Below are 27,912 nucleotides of genomic sequence, written 5' to 3'. Positions count from 1 at the left end.
CCTGGCTTTGGATAGGTGCAGTTCCGGCCATTACAGCCAACTGGGGAGTGAGCCAGCGGATGGAAGACCTCTCTCTCTCTCTCTCTCTCTCTCTCTCTCTCTCTCTCTCTGCCTCTCCTCCTCTCTGTGTAACTCTGACTTTCAAACAAATACATAAATATTAAAAAAAAAAAAAAAAAAAGACCCTGCACATTCCCCCTTTCCCTGCTCTAAGTATGCAGCAGCTCTTGCTCCCACACAGTAAGGAATTCGGTAACACGCTGGCACGAGGTCCCGGTACCCAGGACTGTGGAAGCGAAGAACGGAGGAAAGGGGAGCAGGGAGGGAACCAGAGCTACTAATGAAGTTTCAGGACAGGCGCCCAGCATCAGCCTGGTTCCTGCTCCAAACCAACATGCAGGGCTGCGGCACTGGTTCTACAGAGGCAGGAGGACGGCATAAACAAACAGCCCGCAGGCCCGGCTCCTTATCAGATACACAGCTGGCAGCACACTTCATTGTCCTCTGCTGCAGTTTCCTTATCTGAAAAGTGGGATTCCTATCTCACGGAATCTCACCAGGAGGCCCTGGCAGACCGTAAGGGATCAGGAGATGTAGCTCTCCTCTCTCCCACCCTCCCAGGCTCCTCAGAGCCCTCACAGACAGTGCCCAGCCCGCTACAATCATGGCGCCTTTTCCTACTGGGATCCGGTGACTGCTTCCTCCCAGCTATTTCCACAGCCTTCTCCAAAGGCTGAGAGACTGACTCGCACCCGTGAGTACCTCGAGACGGGCTGAGTCTCGGCAGAGAGAAGGCCCCACCCAGGACAGTGCCGAGCGGTGTCCGAGGGGCACCGAGGGGCAGACTGCAGATGGTTTTTAAAACATGGAAGTTTTTTGCACATTTCCAAAAACAAACTCTGTGATAAGACTCAGTATACATACTGAAATATTTCTCTGTTAATAAAATCATTTAGCATAGTTTTTAAAACTGCAAATAAAAAGGCAAATTCCTTTTCTTTTCTTATTTTTTTTAAAGATTTATTTATGGAGCCGGCACCGTGGCGCAGTAGGTTACTCCTCCACCTGCAGAGCCAGCATCCCATGTGGGAACTGGTTCTAGTCCAGGTTGCTCCTCTTCCAGTCCAGCTCTCTGCTGTGGCCCGGGAGGGCAGTGGAGGATGGCCCAAGTGCTTGGGCCCTGCACCTGCATGGGAGACCAGGAGGAGCACCTGGCTCCTGGCTTCAGATCAGCGCAGCGCGTGGCCATAGCAGCCATTTGTGGGGTGAACCAACGGAAGGAAGACCTTTCTCTCTGTCTCTCTCTCTCTCACTGTCTAACTCTGCCTGTCAAATAAATAAAAAATAAATCTCTTTTATTTATTTGACAGATAGAGTCACAGACAGTGAGACAGAGAGACAGAGAGAGGGGTCCTCCCTCCATTGGTTCACGCTCCAAATGGCTGCCATGGCCAGCACTGCACCGATCTAAAGCCAGGAGCCAGGTGCTTCCTTCTGGTCTACCACACGGGTGCAGGGACCCAAGCACCTGGGCCATCCTCCACTGCCCTCCCGAGCCACAGCAGAGAGCTGGACTGGAAGAGGAGCACCTGGGACTAGAACCGGCGCCCATATGGCCATATGCCTTATGCCGGCGCCACAGGTGGAGGATTAACCAAGTGAGCCACAGTGCCGGCCCCGATTTACTTATTTATTTAAAAGGCAGAGTTACAGACAGAGAGGTCAGTCTTCCAGCTACTGGTTTACTCCCCCAATTGGGTGCAACAGCTGGAGCTGGGCCAGTCTGAAGTCAGGAGCCAGGAGTTTCTTCCAGGTCTCCCACACAGGTGCAGGGGCCCAAGTACTTGGCCATCTTCTACTGCTTTCCCAGGTCATAGCTAGATTGGAAGAGGAGCAGCCGGATCTTGAACTGGCACCCATTTGGGATGCCAGTGCTGCAGGCAAAGGCTTAACCTACTATGCCACAGAGCCAGAATCCAAAATTCCTTTTGTAAAATCAAAACAGTAGGGGGCAAGAGGTTGGACTGACAGCTAAACCCTGGTGAAAATGCCCACGTTCCACATCAGAGTGCTGAGTTTGACGTGCAACTCCATCCTGCTAACGCACACCTGGGAGGCAGCAGGTGACCGCTCAGGTGACGGGGCTCACACCACCCCCTGGAGACCCAGATGAGCTCCTGGCCCGTCAGCCCAGGCCACTGTGAGCGCGTGGGGAATGAACCAGATGAGGGCTTTCTCCCTCTCTCTCTTCCTCTCTATCTGCCAATCTCTCTCTGTGTTTCCAACAAATAAATGAAAATTTTAAAAATAGAAAATCAAAATAAAACATCAATTCTGTGCTCCTCTGTTTCTTAAAAAAAATTATTTATTTATTTATTTGAAAGAGTTAGAGAGAGAGACAGAGAGGGAGGGAGGGAGGGAGGGAGAGAGGTCTTCCCTTGGCTGGTTCAATCCCAGTCAGGCTGAAGCCAGGAGCTTCTTCTGTGTTTCCCATGTGGGTGGCAGGGGCTGAAACACTTGACCACCTTCTGCTGCTTTCCCCAGGACATTAGCAGTGAGCTGGACTAAAAGTGGACCAGCCAGGACACAAATCAGCACCCACAGGGCATGCCAGCACCGCAGGCAGCTACTTTACCTGCTATGTCACAACACTGGCCCCCTCAGACTCATTTATTTATTTGAAAGTCAGAGTTACACAGAGAGAGAAGAGGCAGAGAGAGAGAGAGAGAGAGAGAGAGGTCCTCCATCCGATGATGGTTCACTCCCCAGTTGGCCGCAGCAGCCGGAGCTGGGCCAATCTGAAGCCAGGAGCCAGAGGCCTCCTCCGGGTCTCCCACGTGGGTGCAGAGGCCCAAGGACTTGGGCCATGTTCTACTGCTTTCCCAGGCCGTAGCAGAGAGCTGGATCAGAAGTGGAGCAGCCGGGTCTCGAACTGGGGTCCATACAGGATGCCAGCGCATCAGGCCAGGGCATTAACCTGCTGCTCCACAGCACTGCCCCCAACCTGACTTTTTGATCAAAAGGAAAAGCCTTTTAAATTCATATCCTTCTGGGGCCAGTGCTGTGGTGTAGTGGGATAAATCTCTGCCTGTGGCGCCAGCATCCCATATGGGCACCAGTTCAAGTCCTGGTCTGCTATGGCTTCCAAAAGCATAGAGGATGGCCCAAGTCCTTGGGCCCCTGGACCTGTGTAGGAAACACGGAAGAAGCTCCTGGCTCCTGGCTCCTGGCTCCGGATCGGCATAGCTCTGGACATGGCGGCTAATTGGTAAGTAAATCAGCGGACAGAAGACCTTTCTCTCTGTCTCTCCCTCTCTTCCTCTCTCTCTCAAATAAATCTATAAAATTAAAAAAAAAAAAAAGGAAAAAGAAAACCATATCCTTTTAACACCAAAGACAAAGCTGGAAGTGAAAAGAGAGAGAGAAACCTGGGGTGCGTAATGCCCTGGGAATAAAGGATAGCACTCCGAGGGGTGGACCACAGCAGCCCACACTAAGAGGGAGGGCCAGCCAGTGCACTTTGCCAGTACAGCAGTCCAGTCATTACTTCAAAACCAAGGAAAGAGCTTATCACTGTAAATGGGGGAGGCGTGAAAGGAAGTGGGAAAGAGCAGTAGGAGGGGAACAGAACTAAGAGATGTTCTTGGGGCCGGCGCTGCGGCATAGCAGGTAAAGCTGCCACCTGCAGTGCTGACGTCCCATATGGGCACCGGTTCGAGTCCCGGCTGCTCCACTTCCAATCCAGCTCTCTGCTTTGGCCTGGGAAAGCAGTAGAAGATGGCCCAAGTCCTTGGGCACCTTCCCCATATGGGAGACCCGGAAGAAGCTCCTGGCTCATGGCTTCAGATCAGCCCAGCTCCAGCCATTGTGGCCATTTGGGGAGTGAACCAGTGGATGGAAGATCTTTCTTTCTCGCTCTCTGCCTCTGCCTCTCAGTAACTCTGCCTTTCAAATAAAATAAATAAATCTTAAAAAAAAAAAAAAAAAAAAGAGAGAGAGAGATGAAGGTCGGCACTGTGGCACAGCGGGTTAACGCCCTGGTCTGAAGTGCCGGCATCCCACATGGGCGCCAGTTCGAGACTCGGCTGCTCCACTTCCTGTTCAGCTCTCTGCTGTGGCCTGGGAAAGCAGTAGAAGATGGCCCAAGTCCTTGGGCCCCTGCACCCGTGTGGGAGACCCAGAGGAAGCTCCTAGCTCCTGGCTTTGGATCAGCGCTGCTCCGACCGTTGCAACCATTTGGGGAGTGAACCAGCAGATGGAAGACCTCTCTCTCTCTCTCTCTCTCTCTCTCTCTCTGCGTAACTCTTTCAAGTAAAATAAATAAAGCTTAAAAAAAACAAGAGATGTTCTAGAGCAAATGTGTTAATTCTAGATCAACAAAGAAACAAAAAGAATCGTTCTTTGTAAACAAGAACTCTCCTCAAGTCCCTAAAGTTGAGTCTAAGCAATGGGGCCGTGGCTGAGCCCCGAGGGCAGTGTGCACGTGGCCTTCCCGGTCCTGCCACGCAAGGTGCTCACCCCCGTCCCTCGACGCACGCAGGCATAACCGGCACGCCCGGGCCTCAGCAGGAGAGAACCGGCTTACCCATGCTCATCTTGATGGGCAGGTTTTCTCTGCTGGCTGCCTCCACCAGGTGTCTCCGCACTTCCATCACGGCCTCTTTGTGCCTGGCGCTGAGCAGGGCGTCCCAGAGGGCTCTGGCGGCCGGGTCACTGCAGCAAAGCCACAAACAGAGCTTCAGAACCACCTCGTACTGGCTAACAGATGGGGCTGGAAGAGCCCCGAGCAAGCTCTTCGGCACTAATGGAGCCGTCCCTGCCGACAGGCTGTACGCATTCGGGTTATAACTATCCAATCTGTTTAACCGGCACAGAATACTGAGAATTAAGAGAATAATAAAATCAAGCACCCCCAAAATGGGAAGAAAAAAAAAGCTATATGGTGCCACAAGAAGGAAAACTGTAAGAAAAAATCATTTTTTAAGATCTTGCACTTATGGAAATTCCGCACTGGTAGAGGAGCATAAGTGTCATGTAAGTCTAATATAATGAACCTGTCAGTCACTGGAAGCAGTGTTATCAACTGGAGATAACGTACTTTCTTGTCTAAAAAACACAAAGCCATGAGCCGTGAGAATCCCTGCTCGAAAGTTAGTCCAAGTCTTCCTACTGGCAGGCCTCCCGAGTGCACTAAGTGCCCAGAGCCCCGAGGTTCCCGTGCGGGGCCCCAGACAGGAACGATGGCAGTCAGCGAGGGCCTCGTGGCAGTTCACGGCACCGCCGCACGCGGCCTCCCCGGCTTGCTCCCCCACCAGCCCTCCGCAGCCGCCAACAGGCCACGTCCACATGATGAATGAGTCCAGTGTTCCTTCCGGGAGACCTCGGCCACGGGGCCAAGCCTACACATCTGCAGCAGCGCCTTCGAAACGGAATTCGGAGAAACAAGGGCGACGTCTGTGCCTGTCTAAGGAGCTTTTCTCCTCGTCCCAGCCCCACCGACTCTCCCAGGATCCAGCTGGCCACAGTTCAAGGCTACATGCATCTTTAAAATTTAGTTCTACAAGATGAATCCGTGGAGATATTAGTTTTAAAGCCATAGCTAATGAGATCTATCTTCTGGAACAATGGAATGGTACATTTCAGCACTGAGTTTACGTCTGGCACACAAAGCCCCTTTCATTCAAGAGCAGTTGTTTTCATCATCATCTGTGTCTCCACAGTAAACTACCATCACTGCTTAACGCACTCCTCTCGTTTAATCTGATCAAAGCTGTCACCACAACCGCTCTGCATCTAAAATTCGGAAATCTAAGTGGGCAGGGAAACTGTAGGTCAGGCCCTACATACGGCCAGGCCCTGGATTACAAAGCCAGCCTTCAGTGACCTGGTCAGTAAGAAGAGACAGACATAGAAGCAAAGAAATCACTCTAAAAAGTGTGATAGAAGCCAGGATTGACGCTTGCGTAGATGTCCACGCTGGCTGGGAGGATGGGCCTGAGGGAACGCTCTCTACTGCGAATGACGAGCAAGTGCAGGATCCCCACACCCGGGGTGGCCCAGGGGAGAAGCTACACCCCAGTCTGGGGAGGAGCGGGCAGGCTGCAGGGAAACTAAAAGCAAGAGAAGAAGGTGCACAGTCCCAGGTCCGTGACACGCAGGAGCGCTGCTGGGCTTCGTGCTAGCGTACATGGGAAGGGCAGTGGAAGGAGGGGCACAGAGAAGTGGCAGCCACACTGCGCGCCTTGCCAGGTCCTGCTAATGCCAGCGGGACACAGGACGCCAGAGCGTGCGCCTGGCTTCACAATCGGAGAAGCAGCAGGGCTCCCGTCAAGTTCCTGAAGCTCTCTGAGGTGCTACAGCCGCAGTGACCGGAGAGCCCTGAGCAGAGTACCTCCCACTTTCCCAGCCCTGCAGCCCACAGGGCGCCTCTCCCCAGACCCGGGATGCCCCAGCTCCACACAGAGCTTCGGGGCGGAACATCCGCCCCTCCTCTTCCCCATGAAAGGGCAAATCCTGCGACCACAGTTCACCTGCCACACCACGGGACGCTAGATTACCCAACAGATCAGTGGAGTTGCAATGCGAGCGCCCCTCACACACCCCAAACACTTGGGCTGCGCTCTCCAAGCACAGGGACCTTCCCTCCCAGCCAGCAACTCTTGCTACAAATCCCTCTCTCTCCCTCGCCCTCGCCAGGCACCTGCAGAAACGCTGCATTACTGTAGAGGCGCTCTTACCACCCTCCGTGACGAGTGATGTTCCCTGTGCAGTCCCCTAACCTGGCATTCTCTGGTCTTCCAGTTTTGCATAACCCTTGTCAGCATCGGACTCCCTGCCCGCCCAAGTTTTCAGGTTTACTTGCTGGTTGCCACTCTCTCACTCATAAAAGGTGAGGGGTGGGGCAGGCACTGTGGTGTAGCAGGTAAAGCCACCGCCTGCAGTGCCAGTATCTCATATGGGCGCTGGTTCGAGTCCCAGCTGCTCCACTTCTGATCCAGCTCCCTGCTATGGCCTGGGAAAGCAGCAGAAGATGGCCCAAGTCCTTGGGCCCCTGGAAGAAGCTCCTGGCTTCTGGCTTTGGATTGGCCCAGCTCCGGCCATTGTGGACATTGTGGGGCTGAACCAGTGGATGGAAGCCTCTCTCTCTGCCTCTGCCTCTCTGTAACTCTGCCTTTCAAGTAAGCAAATCTTAGTATAAAAAAAAAAAAAAAAAAAAGTGAGGGGCTTCCACGAAGGCAGGGATTTCTTTTTCACTCATGGTGAATGCCCACTTCCTACGACGGTGTCCAGGCCGGTGGTGGGTACGCTGCATAAACACAGAAGAAGTGATGCTTGCTAGTTGTGTAACTGGGGCACATAATTAGTTCTCCCGCCTTTTCTCTGTTTGCTCCTCCCTGGAGACGGAAGTCGCCATCATGGGACGCACAGTCGTAAAGACTAAGTCAGAGAGTGCACAGGAAGCACCTTCCCGATCCATGACCAACGTGAGGCACTAGGGGTCTTGGATTTATGAGGGTGCATTATTCCACCGTGCCGGCCGCCGAGGTTGCTACACTGTGACCGCCGAGGTTGCTACACTGTGACCGCCGAGGTTGCTACACTGTGGCTGCTGTGCGGAATGCGCTGTCTGGGCGTCACGGTCTGTGATGAACTTGCTCATTTACCCCGAGCACGCTTATTCGGATAATCCTGATTGGTGAATACACACCACAGTCACTTGGGCTTGTACACCTCTCCGTACAGAATCTGTGATTCTGAGCATGGATGCCGGCTGCAGTTGGGTCGCTTCCTCGACAATCCTTTTGTCGATGTAAACAGTCTGAACAGACACGTGTGACAGTTCTCATGTCTTTTTCCTGTGCTGAACAGTTTCCTAAACACATCACCCACCTCCCACATCACACACGGTCACTTTAAGTTCGCCAAGCAAGCATTCATGAATTGATCCGGGTTCTCTACTACGGCATGGGACAAGCCCAAAACCACACTCGCTGGTGTCTCTTAGGACTCCTGTACCCCACTCACTTCACCACGCGCTGAGCCACACACATTCCGACATCAACATCCACGCAGAGGGTGGGACTTACCTCACGCCTTTCTCTGACATGCTAATAAACAAGCCGATCCTCGGCGACATTTCACACGACTGAAGTTTCACGTGAAAACCACCCCTGCTACGGACTTCTATACATCAGGAAAAGTTTGTGGAAATCCACACTACAACCACAATAGCAGACTGCATGGAATTATCCTCTCGAGGGGTGCAGAATGCTCTGCTTTCCCAGTGAGGAAACAGGCTATTACAACAGGTCTAGTGCAGTAGACTAGAAGTAGGCATCGCTGTGCAGGGGCGGGAGCATGGGGTCTGGACAAGCCATCAGGGCTCGTCTTGCCACTTACTAGCTCTGTGTCTCCACCAGAGACTTGTTCTTTCTCTGTACACGCTTTCTCTTATGTAAATGTGGTTGCGTGGCGTACATATTCAATGGTTTGTTATGAGAATGGCATGAACAAATACGCTTAAAGCACATGTAACAATGAGTAAATGCTCTATAAATGCAACGGTTGCAACAGCAATAAAATAGAAATAATAAAAAAAGTCAATGATCAGAATTTTTTGTGTACACAGAAGGAAGCCTATGTTAGAAGTAAAATATCCACCCCATTTACACAAATATATACCTACTGTCGGCACATTAACTCTTTTTAAAAAAAAATTTTATTGAGAAACAGGAAGATGGTTGGATAGACAGAGAGCCCCAATCCACTGGTTCACCCCACACACCCACAACAGCGAAGGCTAAGCCAGGCATGCAGCCAGGAGCACAATCCAGGTCTCCCACAGGGTGGCAGGAACCCAATTAACTCGAGCCACCACTGCCGCCTCCCCAGGACTGCGCATGCAGAGTGGGAGTCAAGAGTAGGAGCTGAGAATCAGACGCAGGACTCCACTGAGGGACCCAGCCTAATCACTAGGCTAACTGCCCATTCCAGCACACACAGGCCTCCAGCGTGGGGCCCAGCCTCATCACTACACTAACTGCCCATTCCAGCACACACAGGCCTCCAGTGTGGGGCCCAGGCATCTGCATCACTAGGCTAACTGCCCATTCCAGCACACACAGGCCTCCAGTGTGGAGCCCAGCCTAATCACTAGGCTAACTGCCCATTCCAGCACACACAGGCCTCCAGCGTGGGGCCCAGCCTCATCACTAGACTAACTGCCCATTCCAGCACACGCAGGCCTCCAGTGTGGGGCCCAGCCTCATCACTAGGCTAACTGCCCATTCCAGCAGGCACAGGCCTCCAGTGTGGAGCCCAGCCTCATCACTAGACTAACTGCACATTCCAGCACACACAGGCCTCCAGTGTGGGACCCAGCCTCATCACTAGGCTAACTGCACATTCCAGCACACACAGGCCTCCAGTGTGGGGCCCAGACACCCTCATCACTAGGTTAAGTGCCCATTCCAGCACACACAGGCCTCCAGTGTGGAGCCCAGCCTCATCACTAGGCTAAGTGCCCATTCCAGCACACACAGGCCTCCAGTGTGGAGCCCAGCCTCATCACTAGGCTAACTGCACATTCCAGCACACACAGGCCTCCAGTGTGGGGCCCAGCCTCATCACTAGGCTAACTGCCCATTCCAGCAGACACAGGCCTCCAGTGTGGGGCCCAGCCTCATCACTAGGCTAACTGCCCATTCCAGCACACACAGGCCTCCAGTGTGGGGCCCAGCCTCATCACTAGGCTAACTGCCCATTCCAGCAGACACAGGCCTCCAGTGAGGGACCCAGCCTCATCACTAGGCTAACTGCACATTCCAGCAGACACAGGCCTCCAGCGTGGGACCCAGGCATCCGCATCACTAGGCTAACTGCCCATTCCAGCAGCTTTGTTCTCTCCCATGAAATAACAGCAGCAGATAACATGGAACTCATAACCACAATGAAATAGCCAACCCAAGTCACCTCCTTACACACGGCAAGCTGACGTACAAGTTTCATTTTTCAGGGACAAAATATAGAACTTTACTATCAATGACTTAGAAACCGACATCTAGAACTTTTAGTTTTTCTTACAAAGGTTTTAAAACAATGACTGCTATGTCTGCTTCTTGCTTCTTCAGTTAAACGACACTGAAATCCTGGGTTCTGCCCACAAAACGACAAGCGTCACTCACACTGGGAATTCAGGTTCCACGGATATTCCAGTCTGACCTATCCAACAGCTACACAACTCCTAGATCGGAAGTGCTCATCAGAGGTGATAGGAAAAGCTTCATCTTCACGTCTTCAGCAGGACGCCGCCGACCCCAACACAGGCAGATGGACATCTATTTTTAGCTTTAAAAAACAGCTAAAGAAATATTTATAGCATGCCTATTATATAAAACACTATGACTTCAAACAAATCAAACTATTTATACCTAATATAAACCCTTTGTGCTCCACTGTAAACCTACTTTATCTTGCTTAATATTTTGTCTTAATTTCAGAAACAGCTGGTCAACATCTTTTTAACAATCAAGCCCACCCAAAAACAGTCTCTTTTTTTACAGTTAAATTGAGGGAGACTTTTGAAAGGTAAATAAAACATTAAGAACTACTCTTGAAAACCATCACTGCATTCTGATTTCAAAGCATTTCAGAATGTATAGAACTTCCCATATCTCATCTGATCTTCAGCTCCTGAGCAAAGCTCTTATCACTGATGCATTTTAAAGAGACTGAGAGGGGCCAGTGCTGTGGCACAGTGGGTTAACACCCTGGCCTGCAGTGCCACAATCCCACATGGGCACCGGTTCGATACCCAGCTGCTCCACTTCCTATTCAGCTCTCTGCTATGGCCTGGGAAAGCAGAAGATGGCCCAAGTGCTTGGGCTCCTGCACCTGTGTGGGTAGACACAGAAGAAGCTCCTGGCTCCTGGCTTTGGATCAGTGCACCTCCAGCCATTGCGGCCAACTGGGGAGTGAACCATCGGATGGAAGACCTCTCTTTCTCTCTCTGATTCTCCACTCTCTGTGTAACTCTGACTTTCAAATAAATAAATAAATCTCAAAGGTGGGGGGAGAGACTGAGAGAAACTGACTTGCTTAAGAACTCTGAATCTGTGAATGGGAAAAGCAGAGCTATGCTGAAGTACCTGGCTCCTGGGCCCAGCAATCACCATGCCTTGCTTGTTATGCGAATCATCAAAGACAACACGTTATGTCTTTTCCATTTGCTGTGTTGGTTTTCTTTTCCAACCCTTCACGTTCTCTATCTTCCCTTTGAGTTCACAGCTGGCCCCACACAAGGCAGAATGGAACAGGTGCAGGGTGAAGCAGGAAAGCAATCTGAAGACTCTGCTCACCTCTGTGCTAAGCTGGGCCCTCCTGTTCCCACTGGAGGCCATCACCAGCCCCTGGGAGTCACCACACCACTCGGGGCAGACCAGCTCCACTCGAAACGTCTCCCTCCAAGCAGACCTTGCTGACGCTTTGGTCTTTCTACACTTCAATCATATAAATGAAAACACAAAAACTAAACTCCACACTGCCTAGACGGACTACTTCCAGTCTAACTCTTAGTTTGCATTCATTGTATCCTTGGGAAAGAGAGAAACAGACAAAGAGGAGTGGAGCTCAGACTCGCCACTGGAAGTACCGGTGGGTAATTCAGCTCATCTGTCTGGGGCTTTACATCGGCTTACACGTGCTGAGAGCTCATGACACCACAGGGCATGATGTCTGAGAACTCATGACATCACAGGGGCGTGACGGTATCACACACTGAGCACCAGCCTCCCAGCGCGTGTCACTGACCCCATCTCATAGGTGAAATAACCAGATCCACTGCATTACTAGGAAATGGAATTAGTTTCTATATTGTTAGTAACTGAATAAAATGAAAATACATACTACATGTATGTCCTTTAAAAGGGATTTATGTATTTATTTATTTATTTGAAAGGCAGAGTTACAGAGAGACGAAGAGAGAGGTCTTTCATCCACTGGTTCACTCCCCAAATGGCCACAATGGCCAAAGATGAGCTGATCTGAAGCCAGGAGCCTGGAGCTTCTTCTCCCACTTGGGTGCAGGGGTCCAAGCACTTGGGCATCCTCTGCTGCTCTCTCAGGTGCATTAGCAGGGAGCTGGATAAGAAGTGGAGCACCTGGGACTCGAACTGGCACCCATATAGGATGCTAGCACTGCAGGCAGAGGCTTTAACCCACTATGCCACAGCACTGGTCGCATATGTCCTTTTTTGATAAACTGATTATCTTGTAGTCTTGAAAATCAAACTATTTTGACAAATTATTATAATCTGCTAGAAACAGTCTATTTATGTATTTATTTTTTTAATTTCCATTTTATTTGAAAGGGAGAGAGCGGGAGAAGAAAGATCTTCTGTCCATTGGTTCACTCCACAAATGGCTGTCACAGCCAGGGCTGGGTAAGGCTGAAGCCAGGACCCAGGCACTCGGTCCAGGTCTCTCGCATGGGTGGCAGGAACCCAAGCACTTGAACCACCATCTGCTGTCTTCCAGGGTGTGTACTAGCAGGAAATTGAATTGGAAAGTGAGCCAGAATCCACATCAGGCGCTTCAATATACAGGATGTGGCTGTCCCAATAGGTATCTTCACAGTTGTGCCAAAAGCCCGCCCCAAAGCAGCCTCAAAGTCTTTCAGAGACCTCGGTCCATGCAAACCTTGTCCTCTCAGTTCATTCCTGGCTCTAGATTCCCCGGATTACTCAACTCCGAATGGAATCCTAGAAGCTGCCCTGGTTTGGCATGCGTGAAATGTCAACTGTAACCCATGAGAAACAAACAGGAAACGTTAATCACCAAATAAAATATAAAAAAACAGACACGCAAGAATGTGTAAAAGGTGGCTGGACGCTGACTCACAGAGCCATGTGAGCCGGGCGGAGGGCAGGCAACCCGGCCAGACCCTGGTGGAAGGGGAGCACACGGCGCTCCCGTGACTGGACGCAGAGCCGTGCCTCCTTCATGTGTGCACACGCAGGGGAAGCTGCTCTCCCTCACGGGATCTGGAGTCACTGTCAGAGAATTCCAACAGAAAGACAAGACCGGAACCCAAACATTGTTCCCTAATTTCAAACAGAGAACAAGCTGACTCATGGCTTTTCAGGGCAGGGCATAATGGCTTCCACAGGGCTGACCTTAGAGGATCTCAAGGCAGGTTTGTTAGCCAAATGACCCACAGAGCCTGACTAGTCATCCTTCCTCTAAACTACTCTCTGAACCAATTGCTTCCTCTTTAACAAACCCTCCCAGGAAGCTGCATCAACAGAAGCAAAAGCAGCTACCAGCAGGGTGTGCAGAGGAAGGGCTTGGCTCGGCCAGCGCTGGAACCACCGTGCAAGCAGCCGCCGGGGCCAGGGCGCGGCAGGGAGCACACAGCAGCCCAGGTGACGAAAGCCGGCAACGGGGGCTCTGGGAGATCCAACCGCCTAACCGGGGCCCGGGCACAGAGGTGGAGGTCAGAGACCTTCAGAGGGCACGGAGGTGAGAGGTGAGACCTGGGGAACTGTGCAGGAATCGGCCAGGTGAGCGCGGAACAGGAGCAGCAGGGCCGGGAGGCCTTTTCAAAGAAGCGGGGAGGTGGGCAGGGGGCATGAGGATCTTGGACACTGCACTCGGTGCGCATCAGATCTCACAAGGCCAGAGTCCACATCACGCACGAGGGCAGCTGAAGGGGTTTCCATAACTGGTTGACATGATCAAATGAGCACTGTTAAAAGACCACTGGTGGGCGGCGCCATGGCGCAGTAGTTAATCCTCCACCTGCGGCACCGGCATCCCATGTGGGCGCCGGTTCTAGTCCCGGCTGCTCCACTTCCAATCCAGCTCTCTGCTATGGCCTGGGATAGCAGTGGAGGATGGTTCGTAAGTCCTTAGGCCCCTGCACCCGTGTGGGAGACCCGGAAGAAGCTTCTGGCCCCTGCCTTCGGATTGGTGCAGCTCCAGCAGTTGCAGCCATCTGGGGAGTGAACAGATGGAAGACCTTTCTCTCTGTCTCTCTCTCTCTCACTGTCTGCAACTCTACCTCTCAAATAAACAAATAAAATCTTTAAAAAAAAAAAAAACACTGGCAGTGGGTGCGTGGCGCATTGTGGCAAAGCAGGTGAAGCTGCAGCTTGGGACGCCCGCATCCCATATCACAGTACCTAGGATACACTCCTACCTCTGCTTCCAAACCAGCGTCCTGCTAAAGCGCACCCTGGGAGGCAGTGGCTGATGGCTCAAGTACTTGGATCCCTCCCACCCACGTGGGAACCTCTGATGCGGTTCCTGGCTCCTGGTTCAGCCTGGCCCAGTCCTGGTTTCTGAGGGCATCTGGGGAATGAACCAAAAGAGACTTCTTCTCTGTCACTCTTTCAAATAAATACAAATCAATAAATAAACTTTAAAAAGAAAAGGTTTCTCGGGCCTCGCTGTGGAGAGCAGGTCTGAGGACTGGTGGCAGGCTACTGGAGAGGTACAAGCCGACTGATGACGGTTTGGACTGTAGTGACTTTTTTTTTAATAAAGGTTGATTTATTTATTTGAAAGGCAGAGTTACAGAGAGGGAGAGGCAGACAGAGAGCGATCTTCCACCTGCTGGATCACTTCCCAAACAGCCCCAACAGCCAAGACTGGGCCAAGCCCAAGCCAGGGGCCAAGAGCTTCATCCAGGACTCCCATGTGGGTGGAGGGGCTAAAGTACTTGGACCATCTTCTTCTGCTTTTCAGGCACTTTCGCAGAGAGAGCAATGAGACACGGAGCAGCTGGGACTCAAGTTGGTGCCCAGACAGGATGCCAGCGCTGCAGATGGCGGCTTAACCCTCTGCACCACAGTGCCAGCCCTTGCAGTGACTTCTCAAAGCCATCGGATCATCTCACGGCTCACTTGAAATCCTGCCATGCTCCCACTACCATTAAACTGAAATCCAAGCTCCTTATTTTGGCTAACAGGTTTACAAAAGTTTGCATATTCCTACATGCACAGCTTCATCTCCCACTTCTCTGCTTTGTCCATTAGGCCTTGGCCACACTGGCCAGATTCCAGCTCCGTGAGCAAGTCAAGAGTGTTCCCAGCTCAGAACCTTTGTATTTGACATTCCCTTTGCCTAGAACCCTCTTCCTCTAGATATCCAGTGCTGAGGTCTCACCATCATTAACAAACTCACTGAACACCTGCTACATGCTAGTGCTATTCTAGATACAGCTCAAGGGTTCTCTCCTTGACAACCGTGGCTGCTGTGTCCCACCTACTCCAAACCCCACTTGTCTTATTTACACTTGTCACCGGCAGAAGCCACGTACCATTACACAAAATTCATTTACAGAAACTGGCTGAAGAGGCATCCACAGAAGACAAAGAACAGAAGCATTCCGACTTTATCAGAACGCTAGCATCCTGGGCCCGTGGGTGGCAGTGGGTCATGTGCTCGAGGTGCCACAGTGAACACAGCCAACGAGTCAGGCACGGGTCTTCTCTCGGCAAGTACCAAACTCTAGTTGGAGAGAACAGACATTAAACTAGCAATTACAAGATGACGCAATTTGAGCTGAGGCAGGAAACAGTGCTGTCCGTGGGAGCACGTGGAAGGTGGAGGCGGAGGGAGGAAAGAGCAGCAAGTAGGACTGACACAGGCAGAGAGGCAGCGAGCAAGGCGCAGCTGAGGCCGCAGCGCCACCTAAACCCCAGCCCCTTTCATGCAGGCCTCAGCTGCCAGGTTTCGCCACTTAAGAACCAATGTCAGGCCGGCGCCGCGGCTCACTAGGCTAATCCTCCGCCTTGCGGCGCTGGCACACCGGCTTCTAATCCCGGTCGGGGCGCCGGATTCTGTCCCGGTTGCCCTCTTCCAGGCCAGCTCTCTGCTGTGGCCAGGGAGTGCAGTGGAGGATGGCCCAAGTGCTTGGGCCCTGCACCCCATAGGAGACCAGGATAAGTACCTGGCTCCTGCCTTCGGATCAGCGTGGTGCGCCGGCCGCAGCGCGCTGGCCGCGGCGGCCATTGGAGGGTGAACCAACGGCAAAGGAAGACCTTTCTCTCTGTCTCTCTCTCTCACTGTCCGCTCTGCCTGTCACAAAAAAAAAAAAAAAAAAAAAAAAAAAACCAATGTCATAGGCTGATGTTGTGGAGTAGTGGGCTAAGCCTCTGCCTGCAGTGCCAGCATCCCACATGGGTACCGGTTCAAGTCTCAGCTGCTCCAATTCTGATCCAGCTCTCTGCTGTGGCCTGGGAAAGCAGTAGAAGATGGTCCCAGTGCTTGGGCCCCTGCACCCATGTGGGAGACCCAGAAGAAGCTCCAGGTTGCTGGCTTTGGATTGGCTGAACTCTGGCTGTTGCAGTCATTTGGGGAGTGAACCAGTAGAGGGAAGACCTCTCCTCTCTCTCTCTCTCTCTCTCTCTCCATCCCCCTCCTTCTCTCTCTTTCTCTCTCTCTCTCTCTCTGCCTCTGTAACTCTTTCAAATAAATAATCTTTTAAAAAATAAATAAAATTACCATGGATACCCCACCCACTTGTATCACCCACCTGACACTAGGACACTTGCAAGATTTCCAAAAAAGGGAAAAGAAATGCACAGTACTCAAGGCCTGCACCAAGCTCCACCCCTCATCAACAGTTTAGTAAGCCCCACCCCAGACCTGTGCCTCCAGACCACATAAAAGGTTGCTCCTGAACCCTGTTGGGTGCAGTTCTTTCTCTCCCGGCCTCATATCTGAGTGCGTACTTTCTCTATGAATAAATCACTTCTCTGCTGACCTTTATCCTTCTCATCCTTGAATTCCTCTGGTGATGGAGATCAGAACCTGGACATACCCAGGGGCCACCCTACAACAGGGTGGCTGAAATGTGGGCTTCCAGGACACGGAGGATCTGAAAGAAGTCACCTGCAGCTGCGGCGAGGAGTATGACCGTGTGTGAGGGAGGGCAGGAGGGAGCAGACGAGGTAGACAGCCCAGAGTCCAGGAGGACATGGAGCACCAGTAAAGGGTCTGACCGGCACACATCAGAATCGGAATGCACGCACCTCCAGTGAAGTGCTTCATCCGTTCCTTCCTATTGAAAGGTCTTACATTGGGTCTAGTTCACTTACTCAGTAAACACTTGGTGCCTGCCGACTCTGCACCAGGCTCCGTGGTTGGGCCAGGGGAATGCAGCAGAGAACAATGCAAACACAACATCCCAGCCTACACATAATCCATGCTCTGCACTTTATTTTATGAATGCAACACCTGGAAAGCATGAAGTAAATGGAATTTGAACCTTGAGGTCCTAAGAAATTATCTCACCCACTTGGGAGACAGAGAGGAAAACTGACCACAAGAGACTGGGTGCCTTGTTCAAGTTCACAGAGGCGTGGTGGCAAAGCCACGCAGACCGCAGTAAAGACTGGCAACCGACAAGTACACGGACGCCGCTCAGAGACACCAGGGACACCACAGCCCCGGCAACGCGTCTTGAGGTTCAGCAACTGTGTGTTGGCTCCAGCGTCACGTGTGTAGGGAACGGTCCCCTAACCATCACCTACACTGCTGAGTAACGGAACTCAAAAACGTGCACTCAAAACCACGCGGGGGCACATTCTGAGAAGAACAATGTGGGATGTGGGACGGGAAGCGCGTGGCTGGCCCAGCTGGTCGCCGGGAGCTTTTCCACCTGCGTCTGAGCTCCCAGCCACCTGACAGGAGAGGGACACGCAGAGTCACCAGCAAGAGGAACGCGCCTTTCAAAGTCATGCTGTGTTCTTCCACGTGGGCGAAAGGGTCACTTTAATAGTCAGGGTGAACGTATGATCTGTTCAAGCTTTTAATTAGCTTAACACTCTTGTTGTGAATTAGAGGCTTTTAGTCTGGCGTTCAAAAATTTTAAGAGGGCCAGTGCTGTGGCCTAGTGGATTAAGCGGCCACCTGCAGCTCCGGCATCCCATATGGGCACAGGTTTGATTCCCAGCTGCTCCACTTCTGATCCAAATCCTTGCTAATGCATCTGGGAAAGCAGCGGAAGATGGCCCAAGTGCTTGGCCCCCTGCACCCACGTGGGAGACCCAGAAGAAGCTCCTGGCTTTGGGCTGGCCCAGCTCCACCTGTTGTGTTCATTTGGGGAGTAAACCAGCGGGTAGAAGCTATCTCTCTCTCTCTCTCTCTCTCTCTCTCTCTTTCTCTTTACCTCTTTCTCTCCCTAATTCTTTCAAATAAAATAAATAAATCTTTTAAAACAAATGTTTAAGATGTCCTAAAAGAATGCATGCTCCTTCCTGCACTGGTCTATAGCTAAGAGAAAACTGTGTGCATCTGGAGTACAAACCTACGGAAGGTCTTCAGTAGTGCAGAGACAAATCCAGGACAACCATGCAATTTACAACGTTCAGAACACCAAAATGATAATCTCCAGCCAATACTTAATGAAAGTTTCATCAATCTCCGAGGAATATTCGGCTCATCATTTCTTCCTTCAACAGGATGTCTTCATTCCACACAGCAGTGGGCCATGAAAACTTTTTCAAGGGGCACCAGGACATAACGTCAATTCTTTAACCATCATATAACATAATCAAGGATAACTGAGCTGCACCTCAGCACTAATAAACATTTGTATTTCCACTCTCTCCCAGCTCTGTTAGATCAAGCTCTCACCCACACACACTTACTAAGCATTTCCTCCAGCCTCCAGCAAAGCACAGGAGAGAGCCTTCCGCTCGGTTCCTCACGCCCAGACAGCGGCGCTCAGTACGAGGACGTCAGGCACCGCAAGCGGACGACGCGCACTAAACCCGCAGCCCCTCTCTGCACACTCTCTGACTCTCAAGAGTACACTTGCAGTCCCTGGAGCTCAGCCCGACCCAGCCCCAAGGCCAGGGCTTGCTCCTCTGGGGAACGGCACACCACGCTGGACCGACTACAGCTGTGTGTTTTGGCTCAAATCCAAAACGAGGAACGTTAAGGATTAGTTCATGTGTCAGGAGAGGCCATGACAAGAGTGGACGACAGCTTTATAGAGGCTGCTAGAAGCACGCTCATCCGCCACTTCCCCTCTGGGACTCTGCTCCGTGACAAAGGGTCACTACAACTCAGGCACAACCCATTACCCTGCCATCACACAGTGACCCCAGGACCTCTCCCTCTGCTGGGCCACACCATCATATCTACACACACGCGCACATAAGGGCCTGCAAAACATCTGTGGTAAATGTGTATTATAAAAACTAGGCTTGAATTAAAAAAAAAAAGGTTAGCAAAATAAATTCCTCTTTTAATTCCATTGTCCACGAACTTTTTGAAGTCCCAGTACCCTCATGTGTACTAAGCTTCAAAGCCACTAACTTGAAAAAACTTGATCCGTTAAAAATTATTATAGACTTGGACAAGCATTATAACATAGCAAGTAAGACCACTGCCTGCAACACTGGCATCCCATGGGGCGCTAGCTTGTGTTCCAGCTGCTCTACTTCCAATCCAGCTCCCTGCTAATGGCCTGGAAAAGCAGTGGAAGATGGTCCCTGCCACCCATGTGGGAGACCTGGATGAAGCTCCTGACTCCAGGCTTCAGCCTAGCACCAGGGCTGGCTATTGCAGCTATCTGGAGAGTGAACCAGCAGATATCTTCCTCTGTCTCTCCTTAACTCTGATTTTCTTTTTTTTTATTTTTAAAGAATTATTTATTTGAAAGTCAGTGTTACACAGAGAGAGAAGGAGAGGCAGAGGCAAAGAGAGAGAGAGAGGTCTTCCATCCACTGTTTCACTCCCCAGCTGGCCACAACGGCCGGAGCTGCACCATCTGAAGCCAGGTGACAGGAGCTTCTTCCGGGTCTCCCATGTGGTTGCAGGAGCCCAAGGACTTGGGCCATCTTTCTACTGCTTTCCCAGGCCATAGCAGAGAGCTATGTGCCAAGATGGGATGCCAGTGCTTCAGGCCAAGGCGTTAACCTGCTGCGCCATAGCGCCGGCCCCTTACGTTGCTCTTAACATATACTCTCAGGGCCAGTGCCATGGGGTAGCGGGCGCCAGCACTGCAGGCATCCGATATGGATGCCAATTCGAGTCCCAACTGCTCCACTTCTGATCCAGCTCTCTGCTATGGCCTGGGAAAGCAGTGGAACATGGCCCAAGTCCTTGGGCCCCTGCACCCGCATGGGAGACCCAGAAGAAGCTCATGGCTCCTGACTTCGGATTGGCATAGCTCCGGTTTTTGTGGCCATCTGAGGAGTGAACCAGCAGATAGAAGACCTCTCTCTCTCTCTGTCTCAGCCTCTGCCTCTCTGTAACTCTGCCTTTCTAATAAATAAATAAATCTTTAAAATAAAAAAAAAACATATACTCTCATATTGCCCATAGATTTGGGCAAGGTGCTTTGTATCATCTCCCATGACCACTCAGAAATACAGAAGAGGGGCAGCACCGGGGCACTACATGAAATGCTGGCATTCTATATGAGAGCACTGGTTCAAGTCCTGGATGCGCCACTTCTAATCCCGCTCCCTGCTAATGCACCTGGGAAGGCAGCAAGCAGATGATCCAAGTACTGGGCCCCTGCCACTCCCGATGGAGACCCAGATGGAGTTCCTGGTTTCTAGCTTCAGCGCGGCCCAGACACAGTGGTGCAGACATCTGGGGAGTGAACCAGCAGATGGAAGCTGGCTCTCGCTCACTCTCTGTCTCTCTCACTCTGCGGAAGGGAGGGAGGGAGAGAGGGGGGGAGGGAGGACAGACAGACGGACTATCTATGGAATACAGGCCTGTGAACCAGCATCCTAACTGCTAAGCCAAACATCCGCCTGGAGATTTATTTTAATCAAGTCTCCCAAGAAACAGTAATGGCTGTCAAGACGGAAGAAGGTTTTAAACCAAAAATAACTAGAAACGAGAGGCAAAGAACACCACACAGCTACATGGGGCAGCACTGGGGTTGGTCAGCAGGCAGAGGAAGCAAGGGGACACGCGGCTACGAGGGGACACAGGGGCACAAGCCTTTGCTGTGTGTTTTTAAAAGACATTCATTTTATTCACTTGGAAGGTAGAATAAGCGACAGAGAGGGAGAGAACGGGGGGTGGGGGGGATCTTCCATCTTCTGGTTCACTTCACATACGGCCACAACAGCCAGCTGGGAGAGGCCGAAACCAGGAGCCAGACACTCACCCACATCTCCCACCTGAGCGGCAGGGGCCCAGGCACCTGGACACCTTCTGCTGCTTTCCCAGGTGCAGAGAGATGGGCTAAAAGTGGAGCAGCCGGGACTTGAACTGGCCTCCATATGGGATGCCTGCATCACAGGAAGTGGCTTAACCTGCTGTACCACAATGCGGGCCCCTACTGAGTTTTTCATGGGAAGGAATGGGCAAGCCTGGGGAAGCAGGTGAGCAGGCTTAGGGTTCGCTAGTTTCAGTGGGCTCTAGAGTGTAGGAGCTGTCCCAAGTGTTCTGGGACCTGGCCCTGGGTGGTTGGGGGAGAGCCTGAAGGAAGGAGGGTGAGCCTGGCATGGGCTGTTTTGCATATGCAAGGCATAAGGGGTTTGCAATGAGCAACTGCCTCACAGTCTGATGCAGTGCCGCAGGAACAGAGAACAAGGAGAGCACCCTTAACACTAACACTGACTCTAGCGCCCTCCATCTCGGTAAACGCAGCCTGCGAGGAGACCATAAAGAAATCCTGAAACACAAGAGAGGTTTCGTGGCCCCTTCAACAGGAGAAGATGCACAGGACACCCCCTCCCTCCAAGCGGAAGTCAGCCCTCTAGCGCCAGCACCCCTGCCTCCCCGGGAAGACGCAGCGGAACCCCGCCCCGCCCGCAACAATCCCACCCAGCCCAGAGCCTCTCTTCTCACTGGAGAAGCTACACTGCCCCTTACCTTTGGTTTCTGACACTCTGCTTCAAGTGCCCAGTGTAAGCTAGGCAATCAGCACACGTGGGTGTGTGGGTGCACGCGCGCTTACTGCTGCCTGTCGTGGTTAACAATGACAGCTCCAAGCATCACTCACTCCTGGAGGCCCTCCCAATACCGAGAGGGAAGTGCACTTGGACAGCGACACACCACAACACCAACTGTTAGCAAAAACCATTCAGGCACCGCTCAAGCAGATGGGTCAGAGAGCAGAGAGGGAGAAGCACGAGAGAGGGGGAAATGAGAGAGACAGGAGAGGTCCTGAAGGAGCACAGAAAATGCTGCAGGCAGGCAGACGGGTGTGAGCTGGAGGACCACGCCTTCACCACGCCCCTGCGTGATCGCCTGCCCTCCATCAACCTGGACGCCCGCCTGCCAATCGGCCTCGGAAGTGGACAAAAGGCCCGGGGCACGGGCCCTCCCTCAGTGCTCTCCGCTGCCCTTGGGCAGGACAGGTGTTCTGGCTCCCTGCTGTCCTGTCTGCGTGCTGGCTGCACGTGGCTCCTCCTGGCCAGCTCTCTGCCTGGCAGGGACCCACGTAGCCTCTAGACCTCTCTGTCCCCTAGAGAAAGCCCTCACTCTCCAGCACATTCTCTCACTGAATAAAATCCTGAAAACTCACGTGCTGCCTGCTCTACTGAGCCAGTGTTCAGAACTCTCCTCTGGACACACGGCAAGGGCCCACAAAAATACTAAAACCGGGATGGCATCAAAACCAGGGGCCCAGACCTCACAAGGCCACTTTTTGATAACGCCAAATGTTGTTAATAAACAAACTAGCAACAAGGAATTGTGGGGAGTCATTCACACTGAAGCTGAACTCCCCGCGGGAGAGCGGGTGTACTAAAGGCTCGACACGAGGCGCCTCGCTTACTTCTGTCTCCGTTAGGTCAGTGAGGGGCTGAGGTCCAGAGCTTCAGCAACAGCAACCTTTGGGTTCAAATGCATTAGTCAAGACAGTGAGGGTGTGTAACTCCCAGCTCCGCCCTAACGCCAATCCCGGGAGAAGAGCTCAGGGAGATACAGAGCAGCCATGGGGAGGCTGCGTTCATGCTAAGCACGCGTGAATGAATGGATGAGTCTGGAATCCCCCCAGCTCAGAATACAACTTGTCACTTCATAGATGGGGGGGGGGGGGGGCACAATCTTTTTAATGAGTTCAGAAAACACATCTCACAGATTTCAACACCCACATGAGTTAAAATTTGTAAAATTTTTATAAATTGAGAATGTCCTTAACCGGATAAAAAAAATTACTACAAGAAGTCTACCAAGAACAACATCATAAACGGGGAAATAGAAATAGTCACTTTGCAATCAGAAATGAGAACAGCCACCATCACCACTTCCATCAAACACCACATGCAGAAAGACAAGGAAAGCGCTGGAGCCTGTGTGTGCCACAGCGGGTTCCGTCGCTGCCTGTGATGCCGGCACCTCACATGGGCACTGCTCCACTTCTGCTCCAGCTCCCTGCCAATGCACCTGGGGCAGCAACAGAGGCTGGCCCCCAGGTCTGAGCCTCTGCCATCCATGTGGGAGACCTAGATGAAGCTCCTGGCTCCTGGCTTTGGCCCAACCCAGCCCTGGCTACTGCCTAGGGAATGAACCAGAAAATGAAAGCTCTCTCTCCCTCCATCTGCCTCTCCCTCTAACTCTCAAATAAATAAACAAATAATTTTTTAATATTTATTTATTTATTTGAAAGACAGAGTTACACAGAGAGAGGAGGGGAGAGAGAGAGAGAGAAAGGTCTTCCAACTGATGGTTCGCTCCCCAATTGGCTGCAACAGCCAGAGCTGCACTGATCTGAAGCCAGGAGCCTCTTCCATGTCACCCACACGGGTGCATGGACCCAACGACTTGGGCCATTTCTACTGCTTTCCCAGGTCATATCAGAGAGCTGGATCAGAAGCGGAGCAGCCGGGTCTCGAACTGGCACCCATATGTGATTCTGCCACTTCAGGCCAGGGTGATAACATGCTGCACCACAGCACCGGCCCCATAAATAAATCATTTTTTAAAACAGTACCCTCTTGGGGCCGGCACCATGGTGCAGTAGGTTAATCCTCCACCTGTGGCACTGGCATCCCATATGGGCTCGGGTTCTAGTCCCAGCTGCTCCTCTTCCAATCCAGCTCTCTGCTGTTGCCTAAGAAAGCAGGGGATAATGGCCCAAGTGCTTGGGCCCCTGTACCGGCATGGGAGACAGGGAGGAAGCTCCTGGCTCCTGGCTTCAGATCAGTGCAGTTTCAGCCATTGCGGCCATTTGGGAAGTGAACTAATGGAAGGAAGACCTTTCTCTGTCTGTCTATAACTCTACCTGTAAAATAAATAAATAAAATCTTTTTTTTTTTTTTTTTGACAGGCAGAGTGGACAGTGAGAGAGAGAGACAGAGAGAAAGGTCTTCCTTTGCTGTTGGTTCACCCTCCAATGGCCGCCGTGGCCGGCACGCTGCGGCCGGCACACCGCGCTCATCCGATGGCAGGAGCCAGGAGCCAGGTGCTTTTCCTGGTCTCCCATGGGGTGCAGGGCCCAAGCACCTGGGCCATCCTCCACTGCACTCCCTGGCCACAGCAGAGAGCTGGCCTGGAAGAGGGGCAACTGGGACAGAATCCGGCGCCCCAACAGGGACTAGTACCCGGTGTGCCGGCGCCACAAAGCGGAAGATTAGCCTAGTGAGCCACAGCGCCGGCGGTAAATAAAATCTTAAAAAAAAAAAAAAAAAAAAAAAAAGCACCCTCTCATTCCTAGAAGATATCGTCTTTTTGTTTTTTAAGATTTATTTATTTATTTGAAAGACAGAATTACAGAGAAGCAGAGAGAGAGAGAGGTCTTCCATCTGCTGGTTCACTCCCCAATTGGCTGCAACGGCCAGAACTGCACTGATCCGAAGCCAGGATCAGGAGCTTCTTCCAGGTCTCCTATGCGGCTGCAGGAGCCCAAGGACTCAGGCCATCTTCCACTGCTTTCCCAGGCCACAGCAGAGAACTGGATCAGAAGTGGAGCAGCCAGGACTTGAACTGGTGCTCATATGGGATGCCAGCACCACAGGCATCAGCTTTACCGCTACGCCACAGCGCCAGCCCCCAAGATATGGTATTGGTATCAGTTTGATCAGGTGCCAAGATCAAATCCACTGCCCCGCCACCACAAAAATTCAAAATGGAAATCAACCTAAAATGCACTAAACAGTTTAAGCAGTTTCCTAATGATGGGGTTGGCAAGCTGATTTCCACAGGTCCACAGATGAACACCTTTGGTTTTCATAATCTCCATTTCTTTTCATGTAAATCAGAAAAAAGTATGACTGACACATCCAACTCATGACATTGCAACTATGCAGATACTGTTTCTTAGGAGGAGGTTAGGCACTGCCCATTTAAGCCTAAAAGCCACAGATGCTTCCTTCCATCATAGTTGAGTCCAAATGCCATCAGGCGGTGCCTGGAAAGAGCCGTGCCCTGACGCCCTGGCCCGGCAAGCAGACAGACAGCATCCTCGCATGCAGCGCTGGAGAGACACGAAGACAGTGGCTGGCAGCCGCAGGGGGAGAGCGCCCACGGGAGAAATGCACGCAGGGCTCAGGGAGCCCGAGGGCAGAGGCCGAGCAATCCAGGAGGAAGAGGACCTCCAGGGGGGTGGCAGCACATGGGCTCAGGGCGTCCACAGCCAAGAGCAGGGGGATGAGCACAGTGGCCGGTCAGAAGGGTGGACCCGGCTGAATGGACACGAGGAGGCGCCCCAGCTAAGCGCTTTAACAAAGGCCACGTCGGCACAAAGGGTGAGGCCTGCCATAGAGGGGAGCAGCGCAGCACACTCAACTTCACTGTGACTGTGGTGGGGCGCATCCTCCGGAGATGAACGCACACCCAAAGCCCCTGGAAGCAACGGGCATCATGTCGGCAAGTTATCTCCAGTGGCTGACCCGGGGGAGTCTCTTGTACTATTCTTGCCACTTTTCTTGGCGTCTTTGGAATCATTTGGAATATTTTTTAAAGACAAGTCAATCGATTCAAAGAAAAATATCAAGGAGGTAGAAGATAAAAATTTGGTAATAAGGGGGCTGGCACTGTGTGTGGTAGTGGGTAAAGCCACAGTCTGCAGTGCCGGCATCCCATATGGGCGCCAGTTCAAGTCCCAGCTGCTCTACTTCTGATCCAGCTCTCTGCTATGGCCTGGGATAGCAGTGGAAGATGGCCCAAGTGCTTGGGCACCTGCACCCACATGGGTCTCGAGACCTGGAAGAAGCTCCTGGCTCCTGGCTTTGGATTGGCCCAGCTCCGACCATTGCAGCCATTTGGGGAGTGAACCAGTGGATGGAAGACCTTTCTCTCTGTCTCTCTCTCTCTCTCTCTCTGCCTCTGCCTCTGCCTCTCTGTAACTCTGCCTTTCAGATAAATGAATTAGTTAATTTTTAAAAAAAGTTTGGCATGAGTCAGGTCCTCTCCAGCCACCTAAGTTTGGAAGCCAGTACTGATCTATACACGAGGAGAAAACCCAGCCACATCACGCACCTGACTGCCCACCATCCTTCTCTAGGAGAAAGTTAAGTAGGGCACTGCTCAAATTAAAATGAAGACATCAGCGTGATCTCCGTGTAGGCTCAGAGGACCGGAGTTCTCGCCCTTGTGGAGCCTGACTTTGTCTAAGGCTTGGGAGTCCTCGAAACAAAGAAAATCCTAAATCACAAGTAGAGCCGCCTGCAGAGCCCTCGGGGGTTCTGACATCGCGCTTCTCGTGGGAATGAGGAGACTAGTATGGACAACATACTTGCTTGTATTCTCAAAACCCCTTTTCTCACTGCATCACTAACAGGGTCCATGAAGCAATTACCATAATTTAATGCTAATATTGAGGAACTCACAATTGGAGGAGTTTAGCAATGTGTACCCAGTGAGAAAATCCTAGGAAAAAATGTAAGGACAATCCCTTCAGGAGGAAAAAGGATAACATTTTTGTATATAGGAAGTGATGATGTTCTATAAATAAAGTACAACCACAGAGGCCACTTTTAATATAAAAGGACAAGTCCTATAGCCAGAACCTGGGCTCAGAATCCATGGCACCATGTTGCTAGCCCTTAACCTTCAACAAGTTAACTAAATTCCATAAACTCCAGTTTTCTCATTGCTAAAATAAAGCTACTGGGGCTGAGACTGTGGCATAGTGGGTAAAGCCGCTACCTATGGTGCCAGCATCCCATGTGGGTACCGGAGAGAGTCCAGGCTGCTCCACTTCCAATCCAGCTCTCTGCTGTGGCCTGGGAGAGCAGTGGAGGATGGCCCAAGTCCTTGGGCCCCTGCACCCACGTGGGAGACCCAGAAGAAGCTCTTGGCTCCTGGCTTCAGATCAGTACAGCTCCAGCTGTTACAGCCAATTGGAAAGTAAACCAGAGGATGGAGGACCTCTCACTCTCTCTCTCTCTTTCTCTCTGCCTCTCCTTCTCTGTGTAACTGTGACTTTCAAATAAATAAATAAATCTTTAAAAAATAAATAAAATGAAATAAAATAAAGCTACTTTAATGATTGTGTGTTTAAATTCAGTAACTAAGTAAAGCAGTTGGGGCCAGAGTTGTGGCGCAGGGTTAATTAGCCACTGCCTGTCACGTCACATCCCATGTGGCACTGGTCTGAGTCCTGGCTGTGCTTCCAATCCAGCTCCCTGCTAATGCATCTGGGAAGGCAGGAGAAGACGGCCCAAGTGCTTCAGCCCCTGCCACCCACATGGGACACCTGGACAGATCTCCTGGCTCCTGGCTTCAGCCTGGACCAGCCCCAGCCACTGTGGCCATCTGGAAATTGAACCAGTAATTGAAGATCTCTCTTTCTCTATCTCTCCCTCTCTCTCTGTCACTCTGTCTTTCAAATAAATAAATACATACATTTTTTAAAAAAATTTTAAAGTGGTTGATTCCTTCTAAAGCACTCCTTTCTCTCCCATGCAAGAACAACAAATTGTCTAGGATGTAAAAGAATATAATAAATTCTAAACTCTTGAGTCAATGCTGTTGCCAATGAGTGTT

The 27,912-nt window shown here is 51.6% G+C and overlaps 1 protein-coding gene across 1 annotated transcript in view; it reads right to left on the bottom strand.

Annotated features, from left to right (window-relative positions):
- The window catches only part of SCFD2 (sec1 family domain containing 2), a 343,673-nt gene that overhangs the window by 279,556 nt on the left and 36,205 nt on the right, over positions 1 to 27,912 (bottom strand). Inside the window, exon 3 of the mRNA XM_002721791.5 lies at positions 4,586 to 4,713. Within this exon, the coding sequence (XP_002721837.3) occupies positions 4,586 to 4,713 (128 nt within the window). The remainder of the gene's footprint in view (positions 1 to 4,585; positions 4,714 to 27,912) is intronic.

Source organism: Oryctolagus cuniculus, chromosome 8 (assembly GCF_964237555.1).
Source record: "Oryctolagus cuniculus chromosome 8, mOryCun1.1, whole genome shotgun sequence".
Lineage (NCBI taxonomy): Eukaryota > Metazoa > Chordata > Mammalia > Lagomorpha > Leporidae > Oryctolagus > Oryctolagus cuniculus.
This window is presented reverse-complemented; position numbering and strand designations above follow the sequence as displayed.